Genomic DNA, 27,137 nt, shown 5'->3' with positions numbered 1-27,137 from the left:
GCGGCGCAAACCGCAACTTACTAGCAACTTACCCCTGACTCTATAAAAAATCATGCCCTAGACACTTTTACACGATCGAAGATACGCGAAGACATACATTTATCACATTTATTTTAAAGGTTGTTTTCCCTACATCCCACACGTTTTTTTATATAAGGTGATTTGTATTTAAAAAAATAACAGTTGTATTGATATCTGGTCCTTTGCTTTTTGCCTGGATGGTAGCTTAAAATCATTATCGTTCTTATTAAGACGATGCCTTTCTATACATTTTTACGCGCTAAAAATTGAACCTTGTACCATACTATACGCTATCTGGCATTTTAAGTTAAAATGAGTCGTTATACGCATACGTTAAAAAATGTTCCTATATGGTTGAAATAATAAGAAAATATTAAGTAACTGTATCATATTGGTCACAAAGAAATACTTTGGTTCGTATCTTTAAAACGAAGTATCAAACAGAATTATAAAAACAAACTATTTGATTTTGTATCAAAAAACGATAACACAGCTTTATGGCCATGACCAACGATTGCCATGGCTGATTGCGATTGTGTTTAATGGTGGCTGCAGAAGAATTTTATAATTGGCACATTCTATTCCATATCTATGGTTTTCTACAATTGCAATATCACCTTTTTTCTCTTTTCCTGTTTTTCATTGCAGTGACTTGACCTTCATGCTAGACATACACTTCCCCGTGCTTGGGCTTTTGCTTGCCCAAAGTTGAGGTGGCGGACGTTGAGCTGTCGCTGGTGAAGGTGATAGTGCTCGAAACGTTCGGTTGTTGCTTTTCGTTACTGACGGTGAGACTCGTGTTTATCTTACCCTCGTCACAAGGCAACTCGGTTATGATGATACTGCTGGTTGTAGTACTAGTGTTGATTACCGGTGTTACTGTGAAAGTAAGTGAAATCGGTAGGACTGCATCGGTGGTCGGCACGGTTATGCTAGGACTAAAGCCACCACCAGAAACTAGCCCGTCACTAGCGGAACAATCGATTGCATTGAGCGATAAACCCGAACCGGCCGCTGGGATTGTTCTTCCGACTGAAGCGTTATTCGATGGAAGGGTTGAAACGGCGGTTCCTGTCGTCGGTAGGACAATAACTGTGTTAGCAGCGAGGGAATTTGTAGTCGAATCTCCGACGTTTGGTGAGTTATTTAGAGCCAAGTCAAGGTTCGTACCATCTTTATTGAACGGTGAAACAGCGAAGTATGGTCGAGGCCGGGAAAATGTTTCCTCTGTAAAGATATGGTAGTGTTTAGTAATTAAAACGATTGTGACAAACGCGGATGTTCGTTCACGTAAGGTTTCCCACATTTACCATTGCTCTTGAGCGTGGTTGGTAAAATTGATTTGGCCAGAGTTGCTGTCGTAGATTGGCCCGAGTGGAGAGTATTGGTCGTTGAGGTGGAATCTAACTCCTTGATTGGTGCAAGCAGCAATGTCCCGACCACTGGTGCGTCGTTATTGTTGATGGTAGGCGTGGCGGTAGGATAAACAGATGGATTGTTGGCCAACTAAAACAATCGATAATGATCAATAGATTGATATCTCTCCGATGTAGGTATGGCTTATTTAGAGATAGAGAAAGCTGTGGACAATTTCGGTCTGTTTATCTGCAAACCGGCGAGATTCGACGAAGCTGGGGTTATACAGAACTTTTATAACCCCAGTACTAGCAAATGCTTCTGAGACACGCAATCTGTCCAGGACTAAGAAACCCTAAGAGGGTCCGTTCGTGAGAAAGATGCTCAAATTAATATTTGGCACCGTATGTGTGGACAATTGGGAAGCTGATACAACAGTGAGCTGTCGCACTGCACGACGACTTCAAAGTCGTGCAGCGTATACGCCTCGGAAGGCTGCGATGGGTCATGGGTCATGTCACGAGTTTTTACTAAACTAATAAATTTACCTGTGTCGCCATTAACGCAACACCAGAGGCGATGTTCGCCGTGCTTGTCGTAACTGTGCCGAATGGTGCGATGCGAGTTTCCTTTGTCACATCCGGTGTTGGAATTCGAGGTCGAGATTTTTGTGGTACATTCGACATAGCTGAGCCGTTCAAATTGAGCTTGGAATCTGGAGAAACAAATTGGCCGAATGTGAATAGCATGTAGTTTTTGTGTTTGCATGTTGGATAGAACTGCTTACTTTGTTTTATTATTTGCCGTGCGTGTCGTCCGGACTTGCGGTTCACAAATCGATCGTAAAGGCTTACCTTCGGTGTCGGCGCACCGGAAACGATCGGTTGTCCGAGACCCGCCTCTGGGCTTGAATACACAGAGTTGTGACGATTACGAGCGAATAACCCACCAGAAGAGTATGCGGTCGACGAGCTACGACCGGATCCCATGCGACTAACTTTTCCGAGCCATCCTTTACGTCTTTCGGCCATCGGGGTGTCGACACTTTCCTGTAGTTTTGTAGACAGTAGGACAACAAGTAAAACAAAATGTGGCATGATTGTGGAAGACGAATGAGTTCAACAATCAAGTGGTCGAAATCAAAAGTTAGGTACAACTTACATAATCAGCGTACATCTCGTCGCTTATGATCCGTTTCCCGCTTACTGCGCCGATGTTGGCGTATACAGCGTCTGCTTCCTTAACCTTATAATGTTCTGCCGATCCTTTCGGTTCCTCTCGTCTATAGTGCTCCGAAGCAACCGTGTACGGTAAATCTTTTGGCACTACTTCGTCCCAATACTGATCTTTCAGTAGCTCTGGATGTTCATCGTGCATTTCATCAACAATCATATAGGACGCCTTAATGTGTCGATCGATTAGCCAGTTCAGTTCGATATCGTCGTCGTCTTCACCGAAGGGATTTATCAACACCTCGGCCACCTTTAACCAGCCCACGTAAAACACAAACTGCAGCACGGTAAAAAGAGGAAAGAACACGTCTAGCTCCTGGTATGTTCCGGTTACAGCATCGAATGTTGGAATCATCTGGCTCCCCATAATTGCAGCGGTAAAGTACGAGTACAGCACCAGTGTTACAACCTGCGTGTAAACAAGTGGCACAGTGACGGTGTCGTAACCGATTAGGCCCCCGAGTCTACGCCGGATGTCGGAGAGTTCCATCAGCAGCGTTTGCACGATGTGGTCGGAAGGGATAAGCTGATCCTTGCGCGCCCTGTTGATTATGTTGGTCGCCCAGACAAGCGGCATCCAGTATTTGGACATCGGGCTCTTGGCGTCCATGATTTCGAAAATTTTTCGCTCGCTTTCTAGCATCAAACCGGCATCAACAAGATGTTGCCATCCGGGAAAGCGGCGTTTTACGCGCAGTGATATTTTCTGCAACGTTATGACGTACGAAAGGACCATGTAGCGCATGATGTTCCGTCGCATCAACCGCCCCGTTTCGTCCTGGGAATAACATGGTTGGTTACAAGTATAAGTTATATAACGATTATCAGTTTTACTTACATTACCCTGTATGGCAGCACTTACAAAAAGGGCCAAAGTGTCGGGCCATGGCAACATCCGATATTGCTCCCACCACCGCTTGACTACCAAACTGACGTAAAAGCCGAGCACGAACGAAAGTGGCACCGTTTCTCGCTGCTGGCCAAAGTACGTACGGATTCGTTCAAACACCCTTTCGATATAGAACAAGCGGAAATAATGCAAAAGTGTAATAGTACAAAAAGGAAAGTGTTGGATGAATAACAACAACAATACAACATGGTGCTATGTGTTAGGATAGATGCTGTTAGTGAAACACATGGTGCTAGTCGACTGAACGGCTGTGATTGCAATAATCATCGCTTTTTTAGTTAGTACCAGCCGTCAAAAGAAAGCAGCCTAAATTTCATGATGACTCATAAAATTGTGAGTTAGAGTGCTACGAGTTCTATCTTCTTTTGTTATTTTCAAAACAATTGATCAAAAAAAATCAAACGGGGACAAAACAGATATTCATGAAAAAATAAACATGTTAAAAAAAAACATAAAATTCACTAAAACTATGAGAAAGCTCTGTTCAAAGTGGATGCCGCGTTGGGATGGGAGAAGAATGTGGGTTATTTTTAAACCCCGACAAAGTTTTACAAATTGCTACAAAATAAAGAATCGTCGCCATCTTTTTTAACATGCCACGATTTATTCGCAGCAATAGTAACACTTACCTTTTCCCATCTTCACTGAGGCCGTATCGATAAGTGAAGTTAAGTGTGTAATAGACTAGTAAATATGCCAAGAGTTCCCGCCAAACAGCCTTATACACACTACCGCGCCATCTGAAAAAAAAAACAACAGGCTTTATGTAAAAAAATCGTTGATTTAAGTAAAAACCCTGAGTTAACTTGAAGAAAACCCTAGCCGACTACAAATGGATCTTATAGAAATACAAGAGGCTGAAGCGTTTGTGCTTTGGAGGAAACGCCACGGCACCTGCATCGTCCATGATGCTTAGATTTAAGTACATGTTATGTCGATAGAATAAGGTATAGCATTATAAATACGGCTCAGTCCGTTCTTTAAGAGGTAAAAATAAGATGACTTGAGATTATGAGATTTCGACGCTAACGCCGGTAAGAAGACGATTTATCGCCACTACAAAACAGTGTTGCGACAAAACAAGGAGACGATTTTTCAGATTTTCAATCCGCTTGCGAGCGAGTTAAAAAAATGCTTTTATTCTTCCTTGTCAATCTACCCCGCTCCGACCGATTTAGGCTCTTTCATACTAGTCGGAGCCTTTTTCGATCCTAGTAGGCGTTATTCGCACAGATGTTATTCCTTTGTCCTTTGCACCGTCGTCGGCTGGAATTACATCAAGGATCGCGATTTTTGTGGCTAGTCACTCCAGCAGTCTATTTTCGCAGTCCGTTCAGTCCGTTCAGCAGTCTGTTGTTTAGTTGTTGTTTAGGAAGGTTGTTTTCCACGATCAGGGCAAGCTCGGCTACCTTGGTGGGCTTCGCTGGTCTGAACCACTTCTCCCGGTTAGGGTAGGCACGTATCGACCCACTTCTCTTGGAATTCGTCGGCGAAACACGGGGACATCTTCCAGGACTGTCGTTGAAGGCGATCGAGGGTTTACTGCCGTTGGAGGTTTCGAGTGGTGTCTAGGTTTCGAATTGATCAGCTCGATCTCTGTTAGCAACGATCGAAGGATCTCATAGTCATCTTTATCGTTTTTCGTCGTCATTTTCATGAAGTGCCGATCCGTCTAAAATGGCACCGTTCTCACCGCTATCTTTTGGAAACTTCACGGGTTTCAATCTTTTCAGCTACGCAGCTCTTATCGCCCGCTTGCGCAACCTTCTTGGTTTCCTCGTATCTCTCCATTCTCTCGTTTAGGATCCATTTCTCTTTGAATGCTTTCTTAGGTTAATCCGCTGCTAATGATGATGCTACTTCCGATACGCTCCTCTACATCGTGATCTCCTCTGGGATTATATACCGCGCTATCAGCTGTTTGACACGATCCCTCAAGGTCAGAACCCGTTTCACGGGCGAATGCGTTAGCTATGGCGACTTCGGTTGTTGGCTGGTTCCTATCGTTCGTAGGAAGAACTAAATACTACCCAATCATGGCGGGTTTTGTGGCTTTCGGCTCGCCCGCTGATCCCTCGAAGCTCCGTAGCGCATGTCAGTTATCTATACTGATCAGCAGACGTGGTCGCCCTTTCTTGTAGCACTGCAGCGAAAGTCCTTTTAGATTCATCTACTTCCCTTTTGGCTCTCGTCCACCGTAAGCACAAGGGGAACGCCGGGTGGAAGGTGTGTTACATCCGAACCTGGACGACTGATGGTTCCGTTCCAATAACGACTGCAGCCGCAGCGCGTTCTCGGTGTACGTACATCTATACATGTTAAAGCATACAAGCTGCAGATAAAAAGCAGTAATTCTTCTGGTCTGTCGGAGAACGGTGGTAGGCCCCTTGACGTTCCCTGGCGGTCCTAAATCTGGTTCTGGCTCTGGCTATGCTAGGCTCACGTAGCTTTCTCTCTATCGCGAACCTTCTTGGCCCGATCTCGGCTGGTTCCAAGTGAGTTTCGGCCCCTCTACGTTTCCCGCCGGCTCGTGGAGCTGGCTAGTGGATTGGTATGAGATCCATGGTCCTCTCCTCGATGCTGTCGTGGTTCATCGCGATCATTTTTCGTTCTTCTTGCATCACGTGGTCCGTTTCCTTGTGCATCGTGGTAGGCGGATCCGTTGAGGTCTGCACGGGGTTCCGTTTACAACTGAACACCTTTGCATAAACTCGGCTTAGCATAAACGTTTCGCCGGAGCACCTCGGTGCTCGCTTGTGCGCGACGCTCCGATCAATCACTTCCCGCGGGAAGTGATTGCTCTGCTCTGCTTGCTGCTGCACTGCACTTGCTCTGCGAGTACAGTAGTGGTGAATGTTTGACCCCACGACTATTCGTTCTCCCAAGTACAATAGCACAATCCTTTTCACAATTTTATACACAAAAGGTACCGTTTGGTACTCGATAGCTATATTAATAATAGCTATATTAATCGTTTGCTGCCATAGGAAGAAGTGGTAATAAAAATTCTTCAACCACGAATGAAACTTGGAACAGCAGCAATGAACAATCAAAGAAACACCGTGGACGCCCAATATTCCTCCGTAGGAGTTATGATCAATCCTTTCTTTCATATCACATCTTTTAGATAAACTACATTTAACTGCATTCAACAGGTTTCCAATGGTGCTATTTGTGTGAAATATGCACGTTTTGTTGGGAAATTTGTTGCCTTTCAAAAAAAACTTTCATAGAGGAGGATTCTTGTAGAGTCGTTATTGACGAAAAACTCGAGCAATCCATTTTAATAATCCTTTCTTGATCTCAATTCCTTATCGCTAAGGAGATTTTGTAATCCGCAAAAAAGGTGTCCATCGCTTGGCACAAGGCCCGGAATATACGGCGGATGCATTCAAACTTTCCAACTCCCTGACTTTCTAGCGAGTCACTAAAGACGTGTGATATGTTGTTGTACTGATGGAAGACAACACCTCTTCTGTTGGCCGACTGTGGTCGTTTCTGGTCAATTGATAGCTTCCATCGGTGCAGTTGTTGACAGTAGAGATCTAAATTTGGTGTATGACCCACGGAAGCAACTCATAATAAAAGATTCCTTTCGAGTCCCAGTAGAACATTGCCGTTAGTTCTGGCTCAATTTCAGACAGTATGGTCGTATTTATTCCGTTTCTCATCCCCAGTACTCATCCGTTTAAGACATAGGTCGATTTAATTCTGTTTGGACAAAGTTACGCAAATGGACGGTCGATCCATCACGATTTTTTGCGTTAATTAGTGGCACCGAAACATCGAGCATCTTTGTGAATCCAGCTTTGAGCAAATGGCTTAAAACTATTTGATAGTAATTCTTCAGCCCCAGACCGACAATCTGACTACTAACATGCCGATCAGCTTTGATTATTTCAGTGCTTTTGTCGGCATTTTCAATATCGGGTCTGTCTGTGCGGGGTGCATCTTCAACATCAACAATAACTGAAACGGGTCGACGAAACCATAAATCATCGCAACTAGCTGTTAAAGTCGGCACCATAATCACCACGCACAGTTTTAGCGACCTTGCTTGAATTTTCGCCTTTTTCAAAGAAAACTGTAAAATTTGTCACATTTTCTCTTAGTTTCCCTTCGTTGTTAACACCCTGTTATGGAATGAAACAAATAAAATACAATGGTAGCATTTTTAAGTGTGCAGTTTCAGCTGTAAAACGAGCCCAAATTTTAAACTGTACGTTTGATACTTCATGAGATATCGATCATTAAAGTCCTCTATTGTTCAAAATGCACATTACTTTTTCCTCAACCTTATATTTTATGATACGCCACAAAGGAAACAAAATTACATTGTTATATAACTCTTGTTAATAATATAAATTATCTACCTGGTTACAAAAGAGAAACGGGGTTTATGTGACTACCATAAATATCTATGATAATTTGAAATCATTTCAGGTCATTTGTTATTCTTTTCAGGAATTGTTATGTAGTTAAAAGCTGTAGTAAAATAGTTTAAAGTGTAGTATACGTGTACTTACTTCCAGAGAATTCGCCAAAACACTCCAAAATTGCTACCATTTGGTACCTCCGCGGAATACGAAACAGTCATTGCGTCGTCACGTGCTCAATCGCCAAGTTACTTCATTCGAATCTAAGCGGGAACTAGTGTGAATGACCAATACTACACATCTGGCAGCCCGTTCACATTGACGGATTCACAAACTCCGATCACGTTTAAGGAAGGAGGGAGTGGAGATGTGAGACTGGACCCTATATTATATGTTTGATTTGCACACCGTACTGCCAACTACGAAGAGACACTATTCACTTGTCAGCAAATATCACTTTCTGAATAGTATAATGGACAGCCCACTGCATCGAAGATCAACGTGGTGAACTTATATTTTATTTCGGCACAACGTTAAATTGGACATCTCTGTTTCCACAGTATCACAATCACTAACAACTGGCACTAGCTCACTTTTGAAACGACTTATGCTATTGAATCAAAAGAGTTAGATATAAATTTAATTAATTTACTTTGTAAGATTAAACAAAACGAATGAATAAAATTGAATCGCTCTTCCGTCAAGCCGCCTTGGCCTGCAACAGATACAATTTCAATCTTTGGTGCTTAATGTAATGTTGTGTTATTATTTAATTCCGGTCAAGCCGGCGCTGCGGAACCCCCCGCTGCCTCGGGCCATAGGATTTCGCACGCGGGGGGAGTATGTTGTGTTATTATGGATGTGTTATTATGTGTGTTACGGGGTTGTTGGGCCGGGCCAACTCCTCAGTCACGCCGGTCTCGGGAATCGAAACGAGGCCAGCTGCGTGACATCGACGAGCGACCAGAACAGTCAATTGGGATAACAAAGACCAACTTTTTACATTTTATGTTACGTTATAAAAACCATGAGTTCCAATTCGAAGATACCGTTTGAAGCAAAATAATGCTGGCATAACGCTTGTATGGTAAGAATAATATAGTACATCAAGAGTTATTTCATTTGTAGTTTTGAAATTATGGAACTGGCACATTGTAGTTATTGAATATATCTGTCAACCCAAGTTTCAAACTTTTAGTTTAATGTCTGCCATTTTGACAACAAAGACAATGTGCCAATTGATTTCTTGAGCAACAGGCCGAATACGCTAATTATTCCAGACAACATTTTGTTCAGGGATCAAGCACTTTTTTCACTTTACGGCTAACTACCTTCGCCAATTCGTGGCCGATGTAACACCCAAAATGCGCAAAAACCTCATTTGAAATTATTTTATCAGAATCGACTGTAGCCATAGATCCCAGTACAAACCACTACAGAAAAGTTCAGTTCTGAAAAAATTGGAGCATTGGTGGAATTTCGAGTACATGGAAAAAACTAATTTATGAGCCCCTTTATGAGAACCCAATGAGCCCAAATACCAGAATTTATTAAATTAAGTTAAGCAATATTTATTTCAATTAAAAAAGAAACAGAATCAACGTAATAGCTTTAATTGATTAAACTAGAAGGTCAACAATAATACATGAGCGATGTGGAAAATACTGTATGGCGGTAGCACACAGTTTGCGAATGATGTTTGAGTTTAATGGCAGAGTGGGAATGGAGTTTTAAATAATCTGTATCTTACTCCAAAGGATTGTTTGGTGTTCTGAATCTATAAGGCTTAAATTTATCAAGTGTAATTTCGGAAATATTATTTATGCATTTTTTATCCGGTTTTTGATTAACTAAAACGTATTTTACCAGCCTCGTAGTTCAAAAACTTTGTCGCACGGGTAAAGTATACCTTGTTTCGTTAGCCACTGTATCTTAAAAATGAGGTTGGTTTTAATGATGCTGCATGAAATGTTAAGTGTTTAATGTGTATTAATAATATTCTGTTTCACAAACACATTCCATATTAGGAAGTTAACTACATAGTTTTTTTTCCCAAAAAGGGCTTTTAATACATACAATTGTAATTAAAACACCTCTTTACTATTACAGGGATACACCTATTCTTAGGTCTTTCGCATTGATGTATGTTTGTTGGATGCTGGTCGAAGTGGACGACCAACCGGATACAAATGCATCCGCTCCCGTGAAAGAATAGGCGAACCTTTGTAACAAACACGATAGCACATTGAAAAAGCCCTCATGGATGAAAATGAATGCGGGTGCAAACGCAATAAAACGAACGATTTGAATACCGCATACCCTCCAAGCCATCGGTATATTGTTGGAGGGTATCCGATATCTAAAGATATGTAGTGTATGTAGAAGAACAGGGGATTTTGCAGCTAAATGATTAAAGCAGCGTTATTCGTTGCATAGAGGCTATGTGGGCAATGCAACTGCATTGAAACTGTTGTGGTGATGTTGTTGATAGAGAAGTAAATAAGAAGTAAATAAGAGAAGTAAATAAAAAAAGAATGGTTACACCTTACTATTTCAAAGAACTAATGGCTACAAAACATTAATTCCAATTATTATCAAATCACAAAAGCCTTAAGTTACATTTCGCATCACATCACTTTTATAGCATCTTCTACCAACCTAATTCCCCATTTAGCGTTTTATTCCTTCGATGGTTCGATATCTTGAAATCGTACGATTTTCTGGGTTGTTTAGAAGATTGAAATATCGATTCATTGATTTTTATTGTTAAATATAAATTTCTAGAAGGAGACTTCACATATTTTAGGGAGTGCTGAAATACTGACGGTGATAAATGAATCTTCTTCTTATCCTGCAGTTACAACCGCCTAGCGTTTTTGGCCTCGAACAGAGACAATGCTTATCTCAAATGCGTGGTTGTTGGCCTCTCACCAATCCCCGGGCACGTCGGCATCGGGAAACGAACCTAGGCCAGCTGCTTAACAACGACGAGAGTTACCAACTACTCTGTTGACAGCGGTGCACTACTAAAAACATTCGTCCACCATTCACTTATACATTCGATGCTGTCCCACCATCTCACCTCTGTCCTTGTCGACAGTCTAAGAAAACTTTGCGGATTGGTTCATCGACCGCCATTCTCATGACATGATCAGGCCATCGGTGCCTGGCGAGGTGTACACGTCGCACGACAGTGAGATCGTCGTACAGCTCGCTGCTGTACCGGCTCCTTCATTATTACATCCGGGGCCTAAAATCATACTGAGTATTTTCCTCTCGGACTCGAACGACTAAGAGCGTTTCGTTAGTTTTGCACAAAGCCCATGTATCAACACCAGTTTCGACCAAATTGACACGAGATGTGAGCCAAATAGTTTCTTCAGACTGTAGAATGACCTATTGACTGCTAGCACCCTAGCGCGAACCTCCTCAGTTGATATTTAGCACTGACCTCATTCGTTCTTCTTCTTATGGTTTTGCAACAACACCCGAGCGGCTCTGGTCTGTAACAGAGGCAATGCTAATCGTCAGTGGTTTTCTGTAACAATCCTCTTTGTACGGATAGGGAGTTTGGTGTGGGGTCAAAACCTCGAAAAAATACAAAAAACAAGCATCTGAGATTAAGATTTTTTTCTCTTGCAAGCTAAGACCACTCAGCGGTTGTAATTCTCGGATAAGAAAAAGAAGAATCCCTTTTCCTGACAAAGTTGCCAAAGAAGAAGAAAAAAGAAGGACAATTGCCTACAGTGCGATGATATTTTTTTTTTTAATTTTAATTTTAATTTTTTAATTTTATTAACAACACGGGTTCGCCATTAGGCTAGACCAGGACTCTTAATCCTAACATATATACAATTGAGAGGAGAGCTTACGTGTAACAGAGAGACAGAGTAGAAAGACGAAAGAAGAAGGAAGCAAAGAAACCACCACAGAAAGTGGGGAAATCCAGCGGGTCGGTTCAAACGGACGGAGAGGAGTTGAGGGCATTTATAAGGGCGACACGGAAGGATGGGAACGGAAGGTGAAAGTCAAACAGGGGATATACTAGGTTGAAGCTACGGAGACACCTTAGAAAGGGATCCGTAGATCCATGACGAGTACGACGATGGGGAACAAGGAAAAGAGAACGAGTACGTAGGGTACGAGAAGGACAGTAAAACGGAGTACGGGCCAAAAGACCAGGATCGTCAATTCTCCCCATAAGACGGCCTCCTATGAAAAGTGAACTCCTATGAATATTATCGTATGGTTACGAGGAAGATGGCCATAATACAAGGTCATCGATTTCGTAATTTTAAAACAAATTTAATAAACCGAAAAAAGGATAAAATAATTTTCAATAACGTTTTTGCACATTTTGGCCATAACTTGGTGAATGTTATTTTTCTAATGCTCCAACGTTGTAGACTTGTCAGCATAAACACGATCTCTTGTGTAGCCAAAAAAAACTCGATCCGCCAAAAATGTCCAAAGGTGTCAAATAGCACGATCTTTGTAGCTAATTAACATAACCAAACGCGAAATTATAAATTCTATAAAAAACCACTTCAAAAAAAATCTCGCGTAGTAGTTCGAACACCGCTTGTGCCGTGTGGCTTGTTGCCGCCCCTTGCTGAAACCACATACGTGATCTGTTCAACATATTTTTTGAGATTTTAAAAATATATTGGCTCATTCATGAATATCTATTTTATATCTTTTAAAGTAATTCGCATCCGATCAGATTATACTGGTCGTGTGTGTATGTTTAGTTTAGATAGTTTATAAGTTAGATCATATGTTGGTAAGTGCTGAGGTACAGGATGCCGAGTGCTGAAAGTGCGACGCGTTAACCGCCAGAGTCGCGATCATCATTACAATACACTTGTGCCAACGTGTTTTTTTCCAATCATCGAAGCCCTTTAAATAATCATGTTTTGTGACCTATTTCAGCTCCTCTTTTGATGCCGTCTTTATCCCCTAAATCGCAGCGTAGCGTCGTCCTTTCATAACCCTCTTCAGTTTCCGGAACAAGAAAAAGTCACAGGGGGAGAATACGGTTTCTTTGGCGTTATGTTGAGTGTTAAAGTGTTGTTTGCGTCAAAAATTCGCGCAAAAACCACGATTCGTGCAAAAACCACGATGTGTTAGCCGGGGCGCTACAGCCAATTTTGGGTTTCCCACAAATCCGGTCATTTGTGACGGATTGCTTCGGGCGAATTGAGCATAACTTGCCGGTAATATTTTTTATTGGCCATTCTATACTTTGGCAGCAACTCATGATGCACCACGACCCTGCAATCGAAGAAAACTGTAAGCAAAACTGTTCACATTCGACTAAACTTGGCTTTTCGACGTTCACACCTTCTCGTCCCGCTGAGAATATTTTGAACCACCGATAAGCGCTGCATTGGGTCATAATACCTTCACCGGCCACAGTAAACGTAATTTGATTTGTAAACGATGAGTACATTGTTCTCCATACAGTTGACACAAGTAACAAGTGAGGGTAGCTTTAATTTACAATTAAAGGCCTCCTTATTTTTTGTACAAAACAATAGTACAGATGGCAAATTACATGGCTGAGTAACCATCACGCGCGTGACCTACTCGTATTACCAGTCATTGTTGCGTCGTTGTCGTAACTGCTGTTTGCTAAAGAGTGAAGCGCAGTCAGCAGGAACAGTCGTACACTTGGCACAATATCCCACGCGGAGAAGCCTCAGCAGAACAAACCGACTGTTAACGGCTGCGTCAACTTTGACCGCAGATTTCATTACACACAACTCGTTCGATAACTTAAATGATGGCACACACTCATAGTGATATTCGATCATGAGACTTCACCGTCCACCTGTCCGAAGGTTGTTGCACAAAAGCTAGCGCGGAGTACACAATTTAAAGATCACAAAGGTTATTGAGAGCAGCGAATGGGACCTCAATCATTCAACCTCATAGCGTAGTACAATCTAATGTTTTGGATAAGTAAACTTTAAGGTACAAAGATGTGCAAAAACTATAATAATGACCTTCGGTGATGTGTCGAAAAAAATCCCGCAACCAGACCGTGATCGCACCAACATTTGAACAGCTCGAGCTCCGGTTTTACACTGACGATGAGCTTTCAATGTTGCTTTGTAAAAGCTTGAGTCGTGTTGGTGCCGATCAGCGGTGAAATCGGTTAATAGTATTTGTGATTGACTGCGAATCCGTTTTACTGTAGAGGTGTGTCGTTTCGATCGCTTTACGCTGATCGTTTAGAGCTTTACACACGAAACTAACTGACACTTTGATCATTGATCATTGTTCGCGGGAAGTGATAGGTAGAATAGGGAAGGAAAATACAATTACAATACATAGAATGAAATCGTTCGGAATGTCCAATGCATAACAAAAACGCCTTCATCAAATATTCCGAATAACAGCCCAATCGGCCGTAAAAGGATTTGCATCGATGTTTATTTTGAATGTTCTCATTCATAGTTTCAGAAATATTGCAAGTAATTTGACTGCCCACATTTCCGAGGATCGCATGGTTTGACATACTCCTTTTATGTTGTCTGCTTGTAATTCTTAGTTGAAGTGATTTCAAAAATTAAGCATTTTCATATGACCTGTCCTTCTATTCCTAGCTATTTTACTTCATACACATACGTATTACCAAGGAAATTCAACAGAATAACTGTACCATGTACCTGTCATGAATTTCTTTTTTGAAATTATAATAATTCGAAATGCAAAACTATGAAACAATGATTCTCCTGTTTTACTGGCGCAAAGCATTGGCAAACTATTTTCTCAATCTTCTCTTGATCTCAATTTCTTATCACTTTGGAAGTTTTGCAATGCGTGAAAAAGGTGATAATCGGTTGGTCTTGCATCGATTGCATTCATCATCATTCATTTTATTTATTTAAACATACACGTATCTCATGTGGGAAATTCTCGTCAAAACACAACGTTCAGATAATGACTTCTTTCTTCTACGCTCCACTCTGTCAAATCAAACTGGTTTTGTTGTGGTTTAAGAGCTAAACTTTTTGTTGTTCATGTCCTTAAGTGTGTCAAATGTTTTGGTTGAAGATTTCAGTTTTTTATTATTACTTGTGCATTCCCGATCCCTTTCGTGGTAATTTTCGGTCTCTTTAACAGTTCCTGTTTTCATTGATTTTATGTTTTTTCTGCTCCATCAACATTCAACGTTGCCTTTATCTTTTAACCTGTTGTGGTGCGATTTTAAGCGGCTTAACCAGTTTGGGCAGGGCTAACAAACAAAATGAGTTAGAAAAGTTTCCATGAATTATTATTCAATCAGATTATTGTTAATTCCTTTTCGAATAACTTTCATAAAAAACAAACTATCGCAAATGTTTTTAAACATTGATAGATCGCTTCCGGGTTATTTATGTGGATTAATTGTATTTGGAGAGATGTAGATTAATAAATATGGGGCTGTTAGTTCGCTCACAATTTTTGTGCATATCAATTATTACTTCGCCTGAACACGTTGCTTGGAATAGAGGTAATTCGGTGCGCATTTGATTGATTTATAATTTCTTTTATTTAGTTACTTTTTCAATATATTTCTACAATAATGTGGAGTGATACGAAATTTTTTATAGTGTTCTCATCGGAAATTTTGCTTCGAAACAGCAATATTGTTTGGCTGTAAAATTTAAAGGCTGAAAGCCATTTGGTTTTTCTGTTTATTTGAATTATAACAATTGTGTTTCGTAATGTGAACGAACGCTGATCCATGCGCTTGACAAAAGATGCATAAAATGATAGCTTTCGTAAATTGAGAGAATGAGAGATTTATGCCTATTGTTTAAAAAAACATTACATTAAGTAATAAATAACATAGACACACAGACAGATTATGTGTGATGCTTAAAATTTAATTCCAGCCTGAACCTTTGCCATAAGCGATGCAGAACTTTGTAATTTCTTCGTTTCCTCTGGCGTTAGAATCTGCTTAACAACATGGCTAACACCGTTACGTCCTAAGACGCAAGGCAGAGAAAGGTAGACGTCGTCAGTTATACCGTGCTCACCCTGCAAGTAAAATACGATTAACATATGTCATATTCATGTTCTTGATCAACTTACCGCAACCAATGTAGAAACGGCGTGCACATTGTAAGTGTTGCGTAAAATGGCTGAGGCTAGTGACGCCACGCTCAGTCCGATAGCCCAAGATGTATACCCTTTCAAACGAATGACCTCGTAGGCACTGTTAACGACCTGGTGATGCAAATCACCCCATTTCTCCGAATCAGCATCGGTTCCGATGGTCGGATTGATTTCGGCCAATCTGACACCGGCAACATTAACTCCAGACCACACTGGCACACTGCTATCACCGTGTTCACCGATGATCCAGCCGTGACAAGAAGTAGGTGCCACACCAAGCTTTTGCGACATCAAGAATCGGAAGCGAGACGAGTCTAAGTTTGTTCCGGATCCTATAACACGATTCTTCGGTAAACCGCTTAACTTCCAAGCGACGTAGGTGAGTATGTCGACCGGATTAGAAACGACTAGCAGAGTGCAATCGGGACTTTGGGCAATCAACTTTGGAATGATCCCCTTCAAGATGTCGGTATTTCGCTGGACCAAATCCAAACGACTTTCACCTTCCTTCTGGCGCACACCGGCCGTAATAACAACCAGCCGGGATCCCGCCGTAATGGTAAAATCTGAAAAAATGGCAAAATAAGAAGATAAGAATAAGAATGAATAAAATGAAATAAAGAAAAATTGATTGTAGCTCTCTGGATTCACACTTTTCGGTATCCTTGTTTGTCTGTCGTTCGAGACATTTCATATCAGATGCTGTTATCTGTGGTGTAACGTCTATTAGATTACCTAGATATAAATTGTAACTATATTTACGAGATGTCTGCGACCTTATGAAGAAGAACTAACTAATTCACCCTTCAAGAACTGGTTTAACGATGGCATATTTTGAAGCCTTCGCTCGAGGTCTAGCATCACTAGTAAAGTATGTGAAGTATGAATGAATTTTTATGACAGAATAGGATATTATTTAATAAAGACATTGCATTAGCTGAAACAACAAAATAACGGCAAAATACTTAGTTCCATATATTGAAGAATAGATGGCGCCGTTCTTGAATGAATTATTTCAAACTCAGACCAATAGATCAGTGAAATCTTTCGTGCTGCTTGATACAATGATGGCTAAAAATTTATGTTACATATGACTCAAATTATCGCTTCGTACTCAATTACTTTTGGAGTAAAGAAAACTCTACGATGAGCCAAAACTTGTGCAAGCTAAACCGCTGAAAAAAATTAAGTGATTACTCAATATGGCCGAACTTGTCACAAGTGAGTGATATGAGTAGCAGCATAACGCCACAAAAAATTGAAAGTCGAACATACGTCGAACATTGTTAGAATTTTTTGAACACACCTCGTACATTAATTTGGCTTTCTTCTGCTTGGATCATTCGAAGTCGTTGCACGGACGAGACTAAGGACTGTCTATCTAAGCTAATTGTTCAGCGAAACCCAATGGTCGTAAGTCCAATGGTCGTATTTTAAAGGTACATTGTTTCGCCTTCGTCAACATAGGAAGCGGCATGAGCAACAGGTTTCTCTTTCACGTAACAGTAACTATTAAAATTTTGTATTCAATTTACAGTAGTGCCGAAATAAGCTTACTAAAGTAATACTAGATAAGTAAAACAATTCAGTAAGAAGTCCCTTACATGCGAACATATGATTGCGGTATGACATTATGACATGCGCTATAAAAGTAAGGAAAAAGCCCGGGCCATTTCATTAACCGTAGAGCATCAATGATAGATCAAATGTAAATTTAGCTTCTCAAATAAAACAAATTATCTTTTTATTTCTCTGTTTTACGGAGCAATGAGGATGACCCCATCAATCTTGATAGTACACTCACGTCGTCATCGTGACTGTATTACAATGTGTGAAAACCACGTTTGGAGGTTGTCTTTTTTTGACTTAGCGCAATAAGAAATAAAAAATAGAAAGGTGATACTAATGACAAAAATTAATTGTGTCTGGCGCTTCATTCATTCACAATTTTTCTACACGCACGAAGAGTCATTGCATATGGCAAAATCTCAATGATAGTAAAAGTTTTTGAGGTGCATTCGAAATTTAGACAGTTGTCCTGGAGTTTCGGTGTCTTAAACATTTTTACAATTCAGCAATATACAAATGTTCAAATGTTTATATGTTTTATATGTTAAATGTTAATTCCAATAGATTCAATAATCCAATAGATCCAACATCATCAACAATATAGTTTCTATGCGCTTACACTTACCAGTTCCTGCACTGATTTGGGCGTTTTTCATGAATGCTGAACCGTGTTGCAAATCCAACATTTCTCCTTGTAACTTGTCGGCGTTCACATCGACAAGAGCAACTTCGCTAGAGACGTTCTAAATATTGAAAGATCGTTAGAAAGAATAATACTTTATGTACGCAAAATTTTACTATAGCTATGTAGTTTCAGGTTCTTAAGTTAGACCGATATCTACCTGGGTCAGAATGCTGAAGGCACAGGCCATTCCGACCTGGCCGATGCCGACAACGGTGACCTTGTTACCAGAAGAGGTCATCGGCTCAGCAACTTGCGTCAGCAGTTTCGCTTTCACTTCAGACATTTTTTGGTATTTTATCTGCACTTCCTTGCTATACTTTTTCCTAAACTCTCGAAAGTAACACTTTTAAGTTTTCAGCAACTCACTAAAAAGTTCTAATCCCAATTTTGCAGAAATGGAACCGGATAAGCGGATATTTGCAGTCGATGTTCACTAGCGGAGCGCCGGCGATGGAATATTTGTTGCGGCCTCGAACCTCCGATATTCCTAACTGAGAGCGAGAGCGTACATTTCACTGCGCGTGCCACGCGTTTTTTGAAGGTGACCTTTAATATTGACTGTATGTCCGGTGCGGACATTGGGAGAGAATACGCACGTTTCCATGCGTTTCCGCACCCCTCAATTCCGATACCACGAGACATGTTGGAACGGGTGATGAAATGATGCAAACATTGCAAGCATTGTGATTCTCTTTCTCTGTGACCAGCTGTTTTGATGTAGGGGAAGAAAATAGGGGCGCTAGTACGGTCTCTCACGCAGATAACATTATACATTATGTCCTACCGTGAGGGTTATAGGTAAATTTGTGAATCATACCAATTTTTACAGGTTAGTTAGTCATTAATACAAGTTAGTACATTACATTTAAGCTACGAGTATATTCATGTAGGTCAAATAACAGTTTGAGTACAATATATTGGTTCAAGGTATTTTCGATGTATTCACATATTCGGAACTCTAGCTGCAGTACATAAATTTATATTTTTCGCAAGAATGCTACAATAATGCATAAGAAATTACAATACGTACACATACTGACATAATAGAAACATCAGAAATATTTTAGTACTTCATAAATTCGGAAATTGCACATTCTGGCTTCCTTGATACATGGACATGATGAAAAAAACAGCTTTGCAAAATGAACTATAATTTTCCAAACGATTGTTGGTAGACCCAGGTATGGGAATATCCAATCTCAGTGTCTCTCAGTAATGCGTCTTCATTTATTTAGTTTAGTATTGTACATCTTTTATACTTTTCGCCTTTGTTGCTGTGGCAGTCGCAAATCGTTGAGAGACTGTTTTAATACCCATCGTACAAAGACACGTGGTACTCGATTTTTGGCTTGTGCATTAATCGTTTATGTAATAATTCCATCATTTCAAAACTCTTACCCCACCTATTTGTGTTTTAATATTACTACATAAAAGAGATCTGGATATAACATATAGATATAAATAAAAATAAAATATTTTATAAATTTCCTTGTCGCATTCAAAGCTGTCGGCATGAAAGATTTCGGCATGTCCGCATGTTTGAAATAGTTCGTTTGAGAACACTTTACACTTTGCCGCCATCTATCCTTCAACATGAGCGAATAAACGTCCGTAATGAGCACAACTTGGATACATCGTGTTAGGTTAATTAATTGTTATTTTCACCGCTCTTTTTATACGACTGAGCTTAGAAACAAGGCAAACGAAGCAAGGATTATCGATAAATTTACACGGTTATCGATGAAAATTATCAATTATTATCTGAATCTGGTTTGCTAAGCCTTGGCATCGCTGCCCTCATCCACAGTTTCTAGTGCATCACTGAGATACCCCCACACCAACCAACTTTTAATTTATAAAAGAAAAACTACGTTAAGAAGCGAAGCAATGCTCACACAGTTTCTTTGGTGGTGAACCTATTTGCCGAGAAAAGAGTTTTGTGAGAGAAGTCGTCACAGTATGAAGAAAAAGAGTGCCTTTTTGTTTGGGTTGCGCACATCAAGCGAAAGCGGAGACTCAATGCCACGTGGCATAACATGTAATTTAAATAGATTTTAATCGAAATATTTTCATTTCAATCATTGTGATACCTTAGAATTATTAAATAGCTGCAATCCCAACGTGGAATATCTCTGTACCCGTATGTAACCAAGCATTTATGTATAATAAAGATCCAAAAAATTTTTAAAAAAAGCGAAAGCGAAGATCTATTAGTGTGACGGACATGAGACGATAGCATACTGGGATTTGGTATCGTCACTGCTGGTCATAACTATATATCGGTGCCTACTTTCTTGGAAATAGTAGTTGTTAACAATCGTCGTTATCACGCAGCTGAAATGGGTTCGATTCCCGAGACCCGGTGTTACAGGGAGGTTGGCGCTTGACCAACAATCCGCAAGCGGGGTTTAGGGTTAAACTTTCCTATTCACAATCCAATGTCACAAAACTACGCTGTGCAAAATTTCACGCAACAGCAGTGCAGTAGTTTTGGAAAAAGCGATACAGGAAGACTAACATCCATTTTTATATATATAGAAGATTAAAAACTGTTCTTACGTTACGATGTTACGAACAAAGATCTTACCTTGAAGCCATATAAAGTTCAAGTGGTGCAGCAGCTAAAGGCAAATGACCATCTGAGTCGTCTACGATTCGCAAATTGGACGAATGAACGTTTGGCCGATGATGATGAAGTTAACCGAAAAATCATCTTTTCTGACGAAGCTCATATCCACCTGCAGATTGCAGATTTTGGTTTGGTTGGTTTTTGTGGGCATCGGCCCATTTTTCTTCGAAAATAAGGAAGAAGCCGCCGTAAGCGGCGTGCACTACCGAGGAATGTGGCTGATTAGTTATTCGGAGAAATTGAAGCTAAAGATTTGGACGACATTTGGTTTCAACAGGAGGGCGCTACGTGCCATATCACCAGAAATGGTGTCGTGAATTGGTCTCCAAGAAGCTGCGATTTGACATCTATGCAAAATTATCTTTTGGAATTGGTGAATGATAAATTTTACGCGAACAGACTAGCAATCATTGGCGGATTGACCACCTCAACATTCAAATTCAGAATGCTATTGCCGAGATAGGACCATAGACAATCGAAAATGTACTCAAAAATTGGACGTGAGCATTTGACCGAAATTGGCTTTCATATTAAACTAGCAGACACGGCGAACTTTGTTCAGAGGCAATAAGGAAACAGATTTTGGATTTGTTTTAGTTCATTTTAGGATATTAAACCCGGCTAAATGTGGTCAATCTCGCTTATCCCAGGATGCAGGATGTTCAGCTTGTACAAGGGCCTGTGCTTCGGTTTTTAGTCTAGGTGGTCTTCTCGGCCAGCCGGCGTCTGCAGTTTCCGCTCGCTCGGAAAGCTAGGAACTTCGAGAAACCTCCCGAGGAGGCGATCGCAGGGTTAATATTGCTGGTACGTTTGGGTTGTCTTTCGGGGCTACTAGCTTCTGCTAATGGCATTAGTTTATTCTCTGTTACGCTACGCATCGTCTCTCCGGTTGTCCTGGGAGGGACCGATTCCGGTCAGGCCACCTGTGAGTGCAGCTGATCCGAGACCCAGCACATCGTGGTCCGTATCCTGGCGCACCCGCCGGGAGGCGTTGTGTCCAACACCGCTTGCTCTCACTGTGCATGGCATGTCATGAGAATGGCGGAGTACGAATGTGTACGGAGTGTTCTTCAGACGCCCAGAAAGGCAAATGTTACATGGCAGGTCTCGAGTGAGATGGAGTGTCTGTCTCAATAGCGATGCAAGAATTGCCAATATAAAAAGTAGGCGAACGAAGTAACTCGATTGCCAGCAGTGGAGGTCAGGTCTTCTATGCAAACAAGCCACTCGCCGTTTATTACAGTGCGCCTGCGTCATTTCGTCTGCTCTTTTATGTAGATGTAGAATATTCGGTTAGAAAAAAAACTGTACTGTTGCAAACAATCGAAAATTACTTGAAGACATCCATTTACACACATTTCCACCACATTCATCGTTTCAAAACTCTTTGCCAGTGTCAATTCTAAGCGATCTCATCGTATGGAATCAGGATACAGCTTGTTTAGTTAACGAAATATATTAGACTTGAATATTTGTCAAGTTCATTTGACGCAAACGGAGTGTGGAGAGAACTCGTTTACGCATACGTGCAAAACATAAACAGCACGGTTAACAGATCATAAGTACTCGACATTCAAACTAACTTGTACTTCTGCTGCAAGCTACTTTAACCAGTCGAAATTTTACAGAATTCCTAGAGCAATGGTTAGATTTTCGATGGATTTAACGAGATTATCGGTTGTATATTTCGGTTTACTTATAAATAATACATGAACATTGTGTGCAACGTTTAGTACTAAATTGTGCCAACGACTTTGCAAACTCCCTTAGTAACTTTTGTTATGCGAGAAATGCATTATTGTTGTACAGGGATAATTATATTCATACTTTCTGCAGAATAGAACAACAGTTTTACTTGTTTTTATTTTTATCTACTCACTATTTACTAACGTGTAACGCGACTAACGTCCACGGTAAGCGCGATGATCCAAGTTGTAATAACCGGGCGTAATTTTGCAGTTGTATTCGAGAAGGCCGAGAATAAAAGAAGAGCATGAACACATTTCGGTTCAAAATGCCACTTTTGCTCATATCCTCTGTGGATCTCTCAGGTACAGATGGATTGCGTATTATTTATGATGACGACATTTCGTTTTCGTTCATGCGAATTTTTTTAGGACACTTCCATTGACGACAGTAGAAGGTTGTTGGATGGAATTTTTCGTTCGTCAAGTTTACCTTTGCATCGTTCTGAAGACCTTCCTCCTTGCGTGGCTTCGGTCGAACGTGGTGACCCGTTGGTAGACCAATAAGCTTGTCACATCGCATAAGTGCAATGAAATTTACACCAACGTTATTTGTTGAGAGAAACAGGAAGGGATGGAGGGAGGGGAGTGGGGGTCTGACGAACTCACAATGCGACCCTTCAGCTGCTTGCTGAAGGATGAAGTCGTCATATGCGATGGAGCGTGACAATAGCGCGACGCCCAACATAGTATTGATGTTAGGATGGTGAATTTTCGGGTAACGGGCTTCCCAAGGCAACCATACTGACGCGATGCACTTTGGCAGCACTTGAACACGTTTTCCTGTGTCGGCTTTGTTTTAGTTTTCTTTGGCTTCCAGCTGCATTAAACACCGTACAAAGGGTTAAAAGTGGAGTGATCCAGACATCAGACGGTAGAAGTATGAGGAAAGTTAATCCATTCTTTTTTGCATGAGTTGTAGCGAGCGGAAATGATTTGTTTATATTTCCAGAGAAAAATTGAGCTAATATAAAACATCTACCAATTATAATTCAGAACTAAACAACCTAAAACTTAACTGAAACACAAAAACTCAAATATGTAGTTTTTATGTTTCGACCGAGGACCGAGATACTTTAATGCCACGAATATTTTAACATATAAAGAAATATTATTTCATTATTAGTCTAAAAATACGAAATTTAACTGTTTCTGTAGTAATGAAGCTTTGCTAAGCTGTACATTAGGTAATGTAATAAATACATGCTTGCAACATAAAGTAGCTAATTTGGACCAAACTAATTTAACAAGAGTGCTTATAGGAAATTTAGAATAGCAATGAAATTTCAGAATATAAATTTTGCATAAATATGAGAGTTAAAAAAAATCGTACAATTCGATACCAAAAGTTTGTCTCGCTGTGTTCGCACTGCGATCCCGATCAATTTACCACGCTATTTTACATTTGATCGAGCCATAGTTTCGTTAGAGTTACAAAACATCCGAAGGCAATCATTACTGTAGTAAATAATTATGTTGGGAATAAAAAAACAAAAATTTGGTGAGTGTTGCTATTGGTTATTTGTTATTTTTGATCAAAAGCATAACAAATAAAATAGTACTAAATAAAGGATAGTGATTTTTGTAGTGATTTCTCGATAGAGGATAACGGATTCGATGGCAGAATGGTGAACTTTCAGCGTTCGAGGATGAGGATTTGAGATCTTGGGTGGAAGAAAACTCCTTCCAAACATGAAAGGAATCCCTGGTCATTCCTTGATTAGCACACAACAAATAATTGGAAAACGATTACATGCGTTGGGGACAATTCGAAAAGAAACAGATTGTTGCCTTCTTCAAAATGACTGCCAAAGAGTGATTCCCGATGTGCTACTCGTACTGCACAGCAAAATAGGACTTCTGCCCAGGATATTAACCGGGGCCACGGATACGGCCACATCAGGTCGAAAGGTGATGCTGTGCGATTGGATGGGTCAGCTGGAGTCAATAGATTTGGAACTACTGGAGAAGCGCCACGGGGTCAACGCGCACAGATACAATCAGCAATTGACAGGTTAAGCAAAGAGCAAAATTACAAACTTGATAACCTTTTTCGATGGATGGCTACTAAACAAAAACCAGACAACTAAACAACTTCTAGCCCATGACTCCAAAATATATCCATGCGATAAAAGAGCTTTTTCTGTAGCATTGGATGTTACTTTCAGTAACTTACCATCTACGATTTAAAGCAAATTTTGAATTCGCTACAAAGGACTTCCAGGCAGGGCAGAAAAAGTAAATACTGCTCAGACGTTTAGTTTCAGGTCTCAGTAGAGTGCTCTTGTACAGCACTCTGCAGCTACAATTTGAATGGAATAAAATATGGGGTCGTACTGTTTCTCATTATAAACTTCCATGCATTAATTTTCGCTTACCCCTTGCATTCGAAGTGTAGCCTCTAAGGATAATGTTTCTTTACCACTTCTTCGCGGTTTTTGACATAAGGCTCACCTTCGATATCTGGCAAATGCGAAAAAGCATGTTGGGGATATAGAAAGAGATGGATAAGGAAAGAAACAGAAATATTGAGATAGAGCAAGAAAGACCAACCGCAGAGCTGCCTATAGACGAGAGTTAAAAACCCGATTGCAAAAAAGGAAAAAATAAACGAGAATAAGGATTGTATTAAAAAGCTAAGTTAAGAGCAAAGGAGTATATGGTGGAAACGAGGAGAACTGCGAACCGCAAACAGCAAGTGCATGTCGGGAACCACGAAAGCGACGAAGCCTTTTGCATTTTGTACTGGTTTCCCGTGAGTTGAACCGCTCGCGCTAAAAAGAGACGAAATTTGAACAAGTGAGTGAAAAGAAAAGCCCGAGAAACAAGTAAGAGAGAGCGGAAGGGTTGAGTTTCTGGCGAAAACGATGATGGCGATTACGACAGAGGAAGTAAAATTCTCGTGGCGTGGGTAAAGGACCGCAAGTAGAGTCTATCCCTCGCAAGCAAGATCATATATATGGGGCTCGTGTTGGCGGCCCAAGACCGAATACGCGGGTTGCCTGGTAGTCAGTTTGTAGCTTCAGACCGGATTCGGTTTCACAAGGGCTTCGGCAGTCGCGCATGTAGAATGTGCAGTGTAGTTTGTTGGTGTCTGGTTCACGGTGTCAATTAATATATTCAATCGAATGGGTGCGTACAAAAATCGGTTCGGTTTCTGCATCTTGGCTTTCAGCGTCACTCGATGGTGCTTTTTCTGCAGCATCTACCGTCAAACATCGCCAGGATCTAATGATAGTGGCCGCCAAAACCAGTTACAAAAGACTTGTTCGTCGGCAAATAATGCATCAGTAACTGTTGTCTTGAGCTGAGCTTACAATGGCCACTTGATGCTACTGTGTGCCTTGTCTGGATCAGCACGCAAACTTGACGCTTTATGAAAGTGACGCTAAAATCATTATTTATAACGTGTAGAGCGTTTCGCGTGCCACTAAAACAAAAGACTCTCACTGGACATCTAACGCAAAGCGTCATATAAAAAAAAGGCCTTGGTGGACATGCAACATGCAAAGACCGCGACGAAGTGGTGAGAAGAGGGGAAGAACAAATGCAACAAACAACAAACTTCTACTGCTGCCATATTCTTCGAGTTTTGTTTTGCTTTCATCATTGGTACATTTCAGTACTCGAAGGAACGATCGTGAATCGTGGTAACACGAAACGTAGTGAATGAAGTTATTAGGATTAAAGTGATAAGCATCGTTGTGTGATGTATTTTTTTTGTATTGTCTATGTATGCATGCATGTTGTGTGTTAGTTTACCTGGTGATCCCGTGGTCGTGTCCAAGACGGTTATTTGTTTTTTCTATTTCTAGTTTTTGTTGTTACTATTATTGACGTTAGTGTAAATGAAGCTGGATGCAAAATATGCATTTTGGATTGTTAGAGAAATGTTATATTTTGGTTGCTGATACAGTATGTGAGCTGTTAGTTAACTCTACGAGGTTTTCAAACATTTACGCGACATTTGATTTTCCGCGAGCTACTTATGTCAGATTTTTTTGTGGCGTTAGGTTGCTACACATGTCCGTGACTTTTGATGAAAAGCTCGGCCATTTTAAGTGATCAGTTAATGTTCGTGAAAATGTTTGAACATACCTCGTACAGGTTTGTTTAAGTTTATTCTGTACCGAGAAACATAGAGTTGCTATGCAGTGCGGATGTTAGACAGATGTTCTGGTTGACTTTCTTTTACGCTGTTCTGGTTACATTCTGAATCTACTTGTTTTAACATCGACTTTAAGTTTAATGCGTCTGCGATTTATCAGTATCGTAATTGTTGAAAACAAATCTACCAATTTTTATTTTTAGTAAATGAAAACAAACTGAAGTAAGAAAAATAGTAAAAAAATAGTAAAAACTGAAACTAATAATGTAGTAAATCTTCTCTTACCGCATGTGTCGAAAATTTTGCTTGTTTTAAAGTTTAAACGAAACATGAAACTGAGTGTTTCCTTTAATGATGTATTAACGAACTTAGCTTAAAATCAAACATTGTCCAA

The 27,137-nt window shown here is 40.5% G+C and overlaps 3 protein-coding genes across 7 annotated transcripts in view; 1 reads left to right on the top strand and 2 right to left on the bottom strand.

Annotated features, from left to right (window-relative positions):
• Positions 1–112: 112 nt before the first annotated feature.
• Positions 113–8,259, bottom strand: LOC131210285 (bestrophin-2). 3 transcript variants are annotated; one of them, XM_058203530.1, is made up of 8 exons: positions 8,046–8,259; positions 4,149–4,259; positions 2,539–3,619; positions 2,165–2,426; positions 1,926–2,092; positions 1,332–1,527; positions 1,192–1,248; positions 113–1,113 (listed from the first exon to the last, which is right to left on the bottom strand). In XM_058203530.1, the coding sequence occupies exons 1-8, from the start codon at positions 8,114–8,116 to the stop codon at positions 686–688; spliced, it is 2,373 nt and encodes a 790-aa protein (XP_058059513.1). In that variant the 5' UTR covers positions 8,117–8,259; the 3' UTR covers positions 113–685. The 3 variants fall into 3 exon arrangements, with proteins under 3 accessions (XP_058059513.1, XP_058059506.1, XP_058059498.1); XM_058203523.1 differs by having other exon boundaries at positions 113–1,248; positions 2,539–3,387; positions 3,448–3,619; XM_058203515.1 differs by having other exon boundaries at positions 113–1,248.
• Positions 8,260–15,688: 7,429 nt separating this feature from the next.
• Positions 15,689–18,544, bottom strand: LOC131214658 (L-lactate dehydrogenase). The gene is made up of 4 exons (XM_058208997.1): positions 18,419–18,544; positions 18,202–18,319; positions 15,984–16,573; positions 15,689–15,929 (listed from the first exon to the last, which is right to left on the bottom strand). Exons 1-4 carry the CDS (start codon positions 18,542–18,544, stop codon positions 15,765–15,767), a joined length of 999 nt encoding a protein of 332 aa, XP_058064980.1. The 3' UTR covers positions 15,689–15,764.
• A 7,125-nt stretch (positions 18,545–25,669) lies between these two features.
• LOC131216679 (uncharacterized) overlaps positions 25,670–27,137 on the top strand; it is a 7,289-nt gene continuing 5,821 nt past the window's right edge. For 2 of the 3 annotated variants that reach the window (XM_058211234.1, XM_058211231.1), the window contains exon 1: positions 25,670–25,767. The gene's annotated coding sequence lies outside the window, so the exon portion shown is untranslated. Of the gene's footprint in view, positions 25,768–26,274; positions 26,286–27,137 lie in introns of those variants that run through there. The other variant, XM_058211232.1, reaches the window with a different exon arrangement.

The sequence above is a fragment of the Anopheles bellator genome, chromosome 1, assembly GCF_943735745.2.
Source record: "Anopheles bellator chromosome 1, idAnoBellAS_SP24_06.2, whole genome shotgun sequence".
Classification (NCBI taxonomy): domain Eukaryota; kingdom Metazoa; phylum Arthropoda; class Insecta; order Diptera; family Culicidae; genus Anopheles; species Anopheles bellator.
Note: the sequence above shows the minus strand (reverse complement) of the source record. Positions and strands in the feature narration are given on the sequence as shown.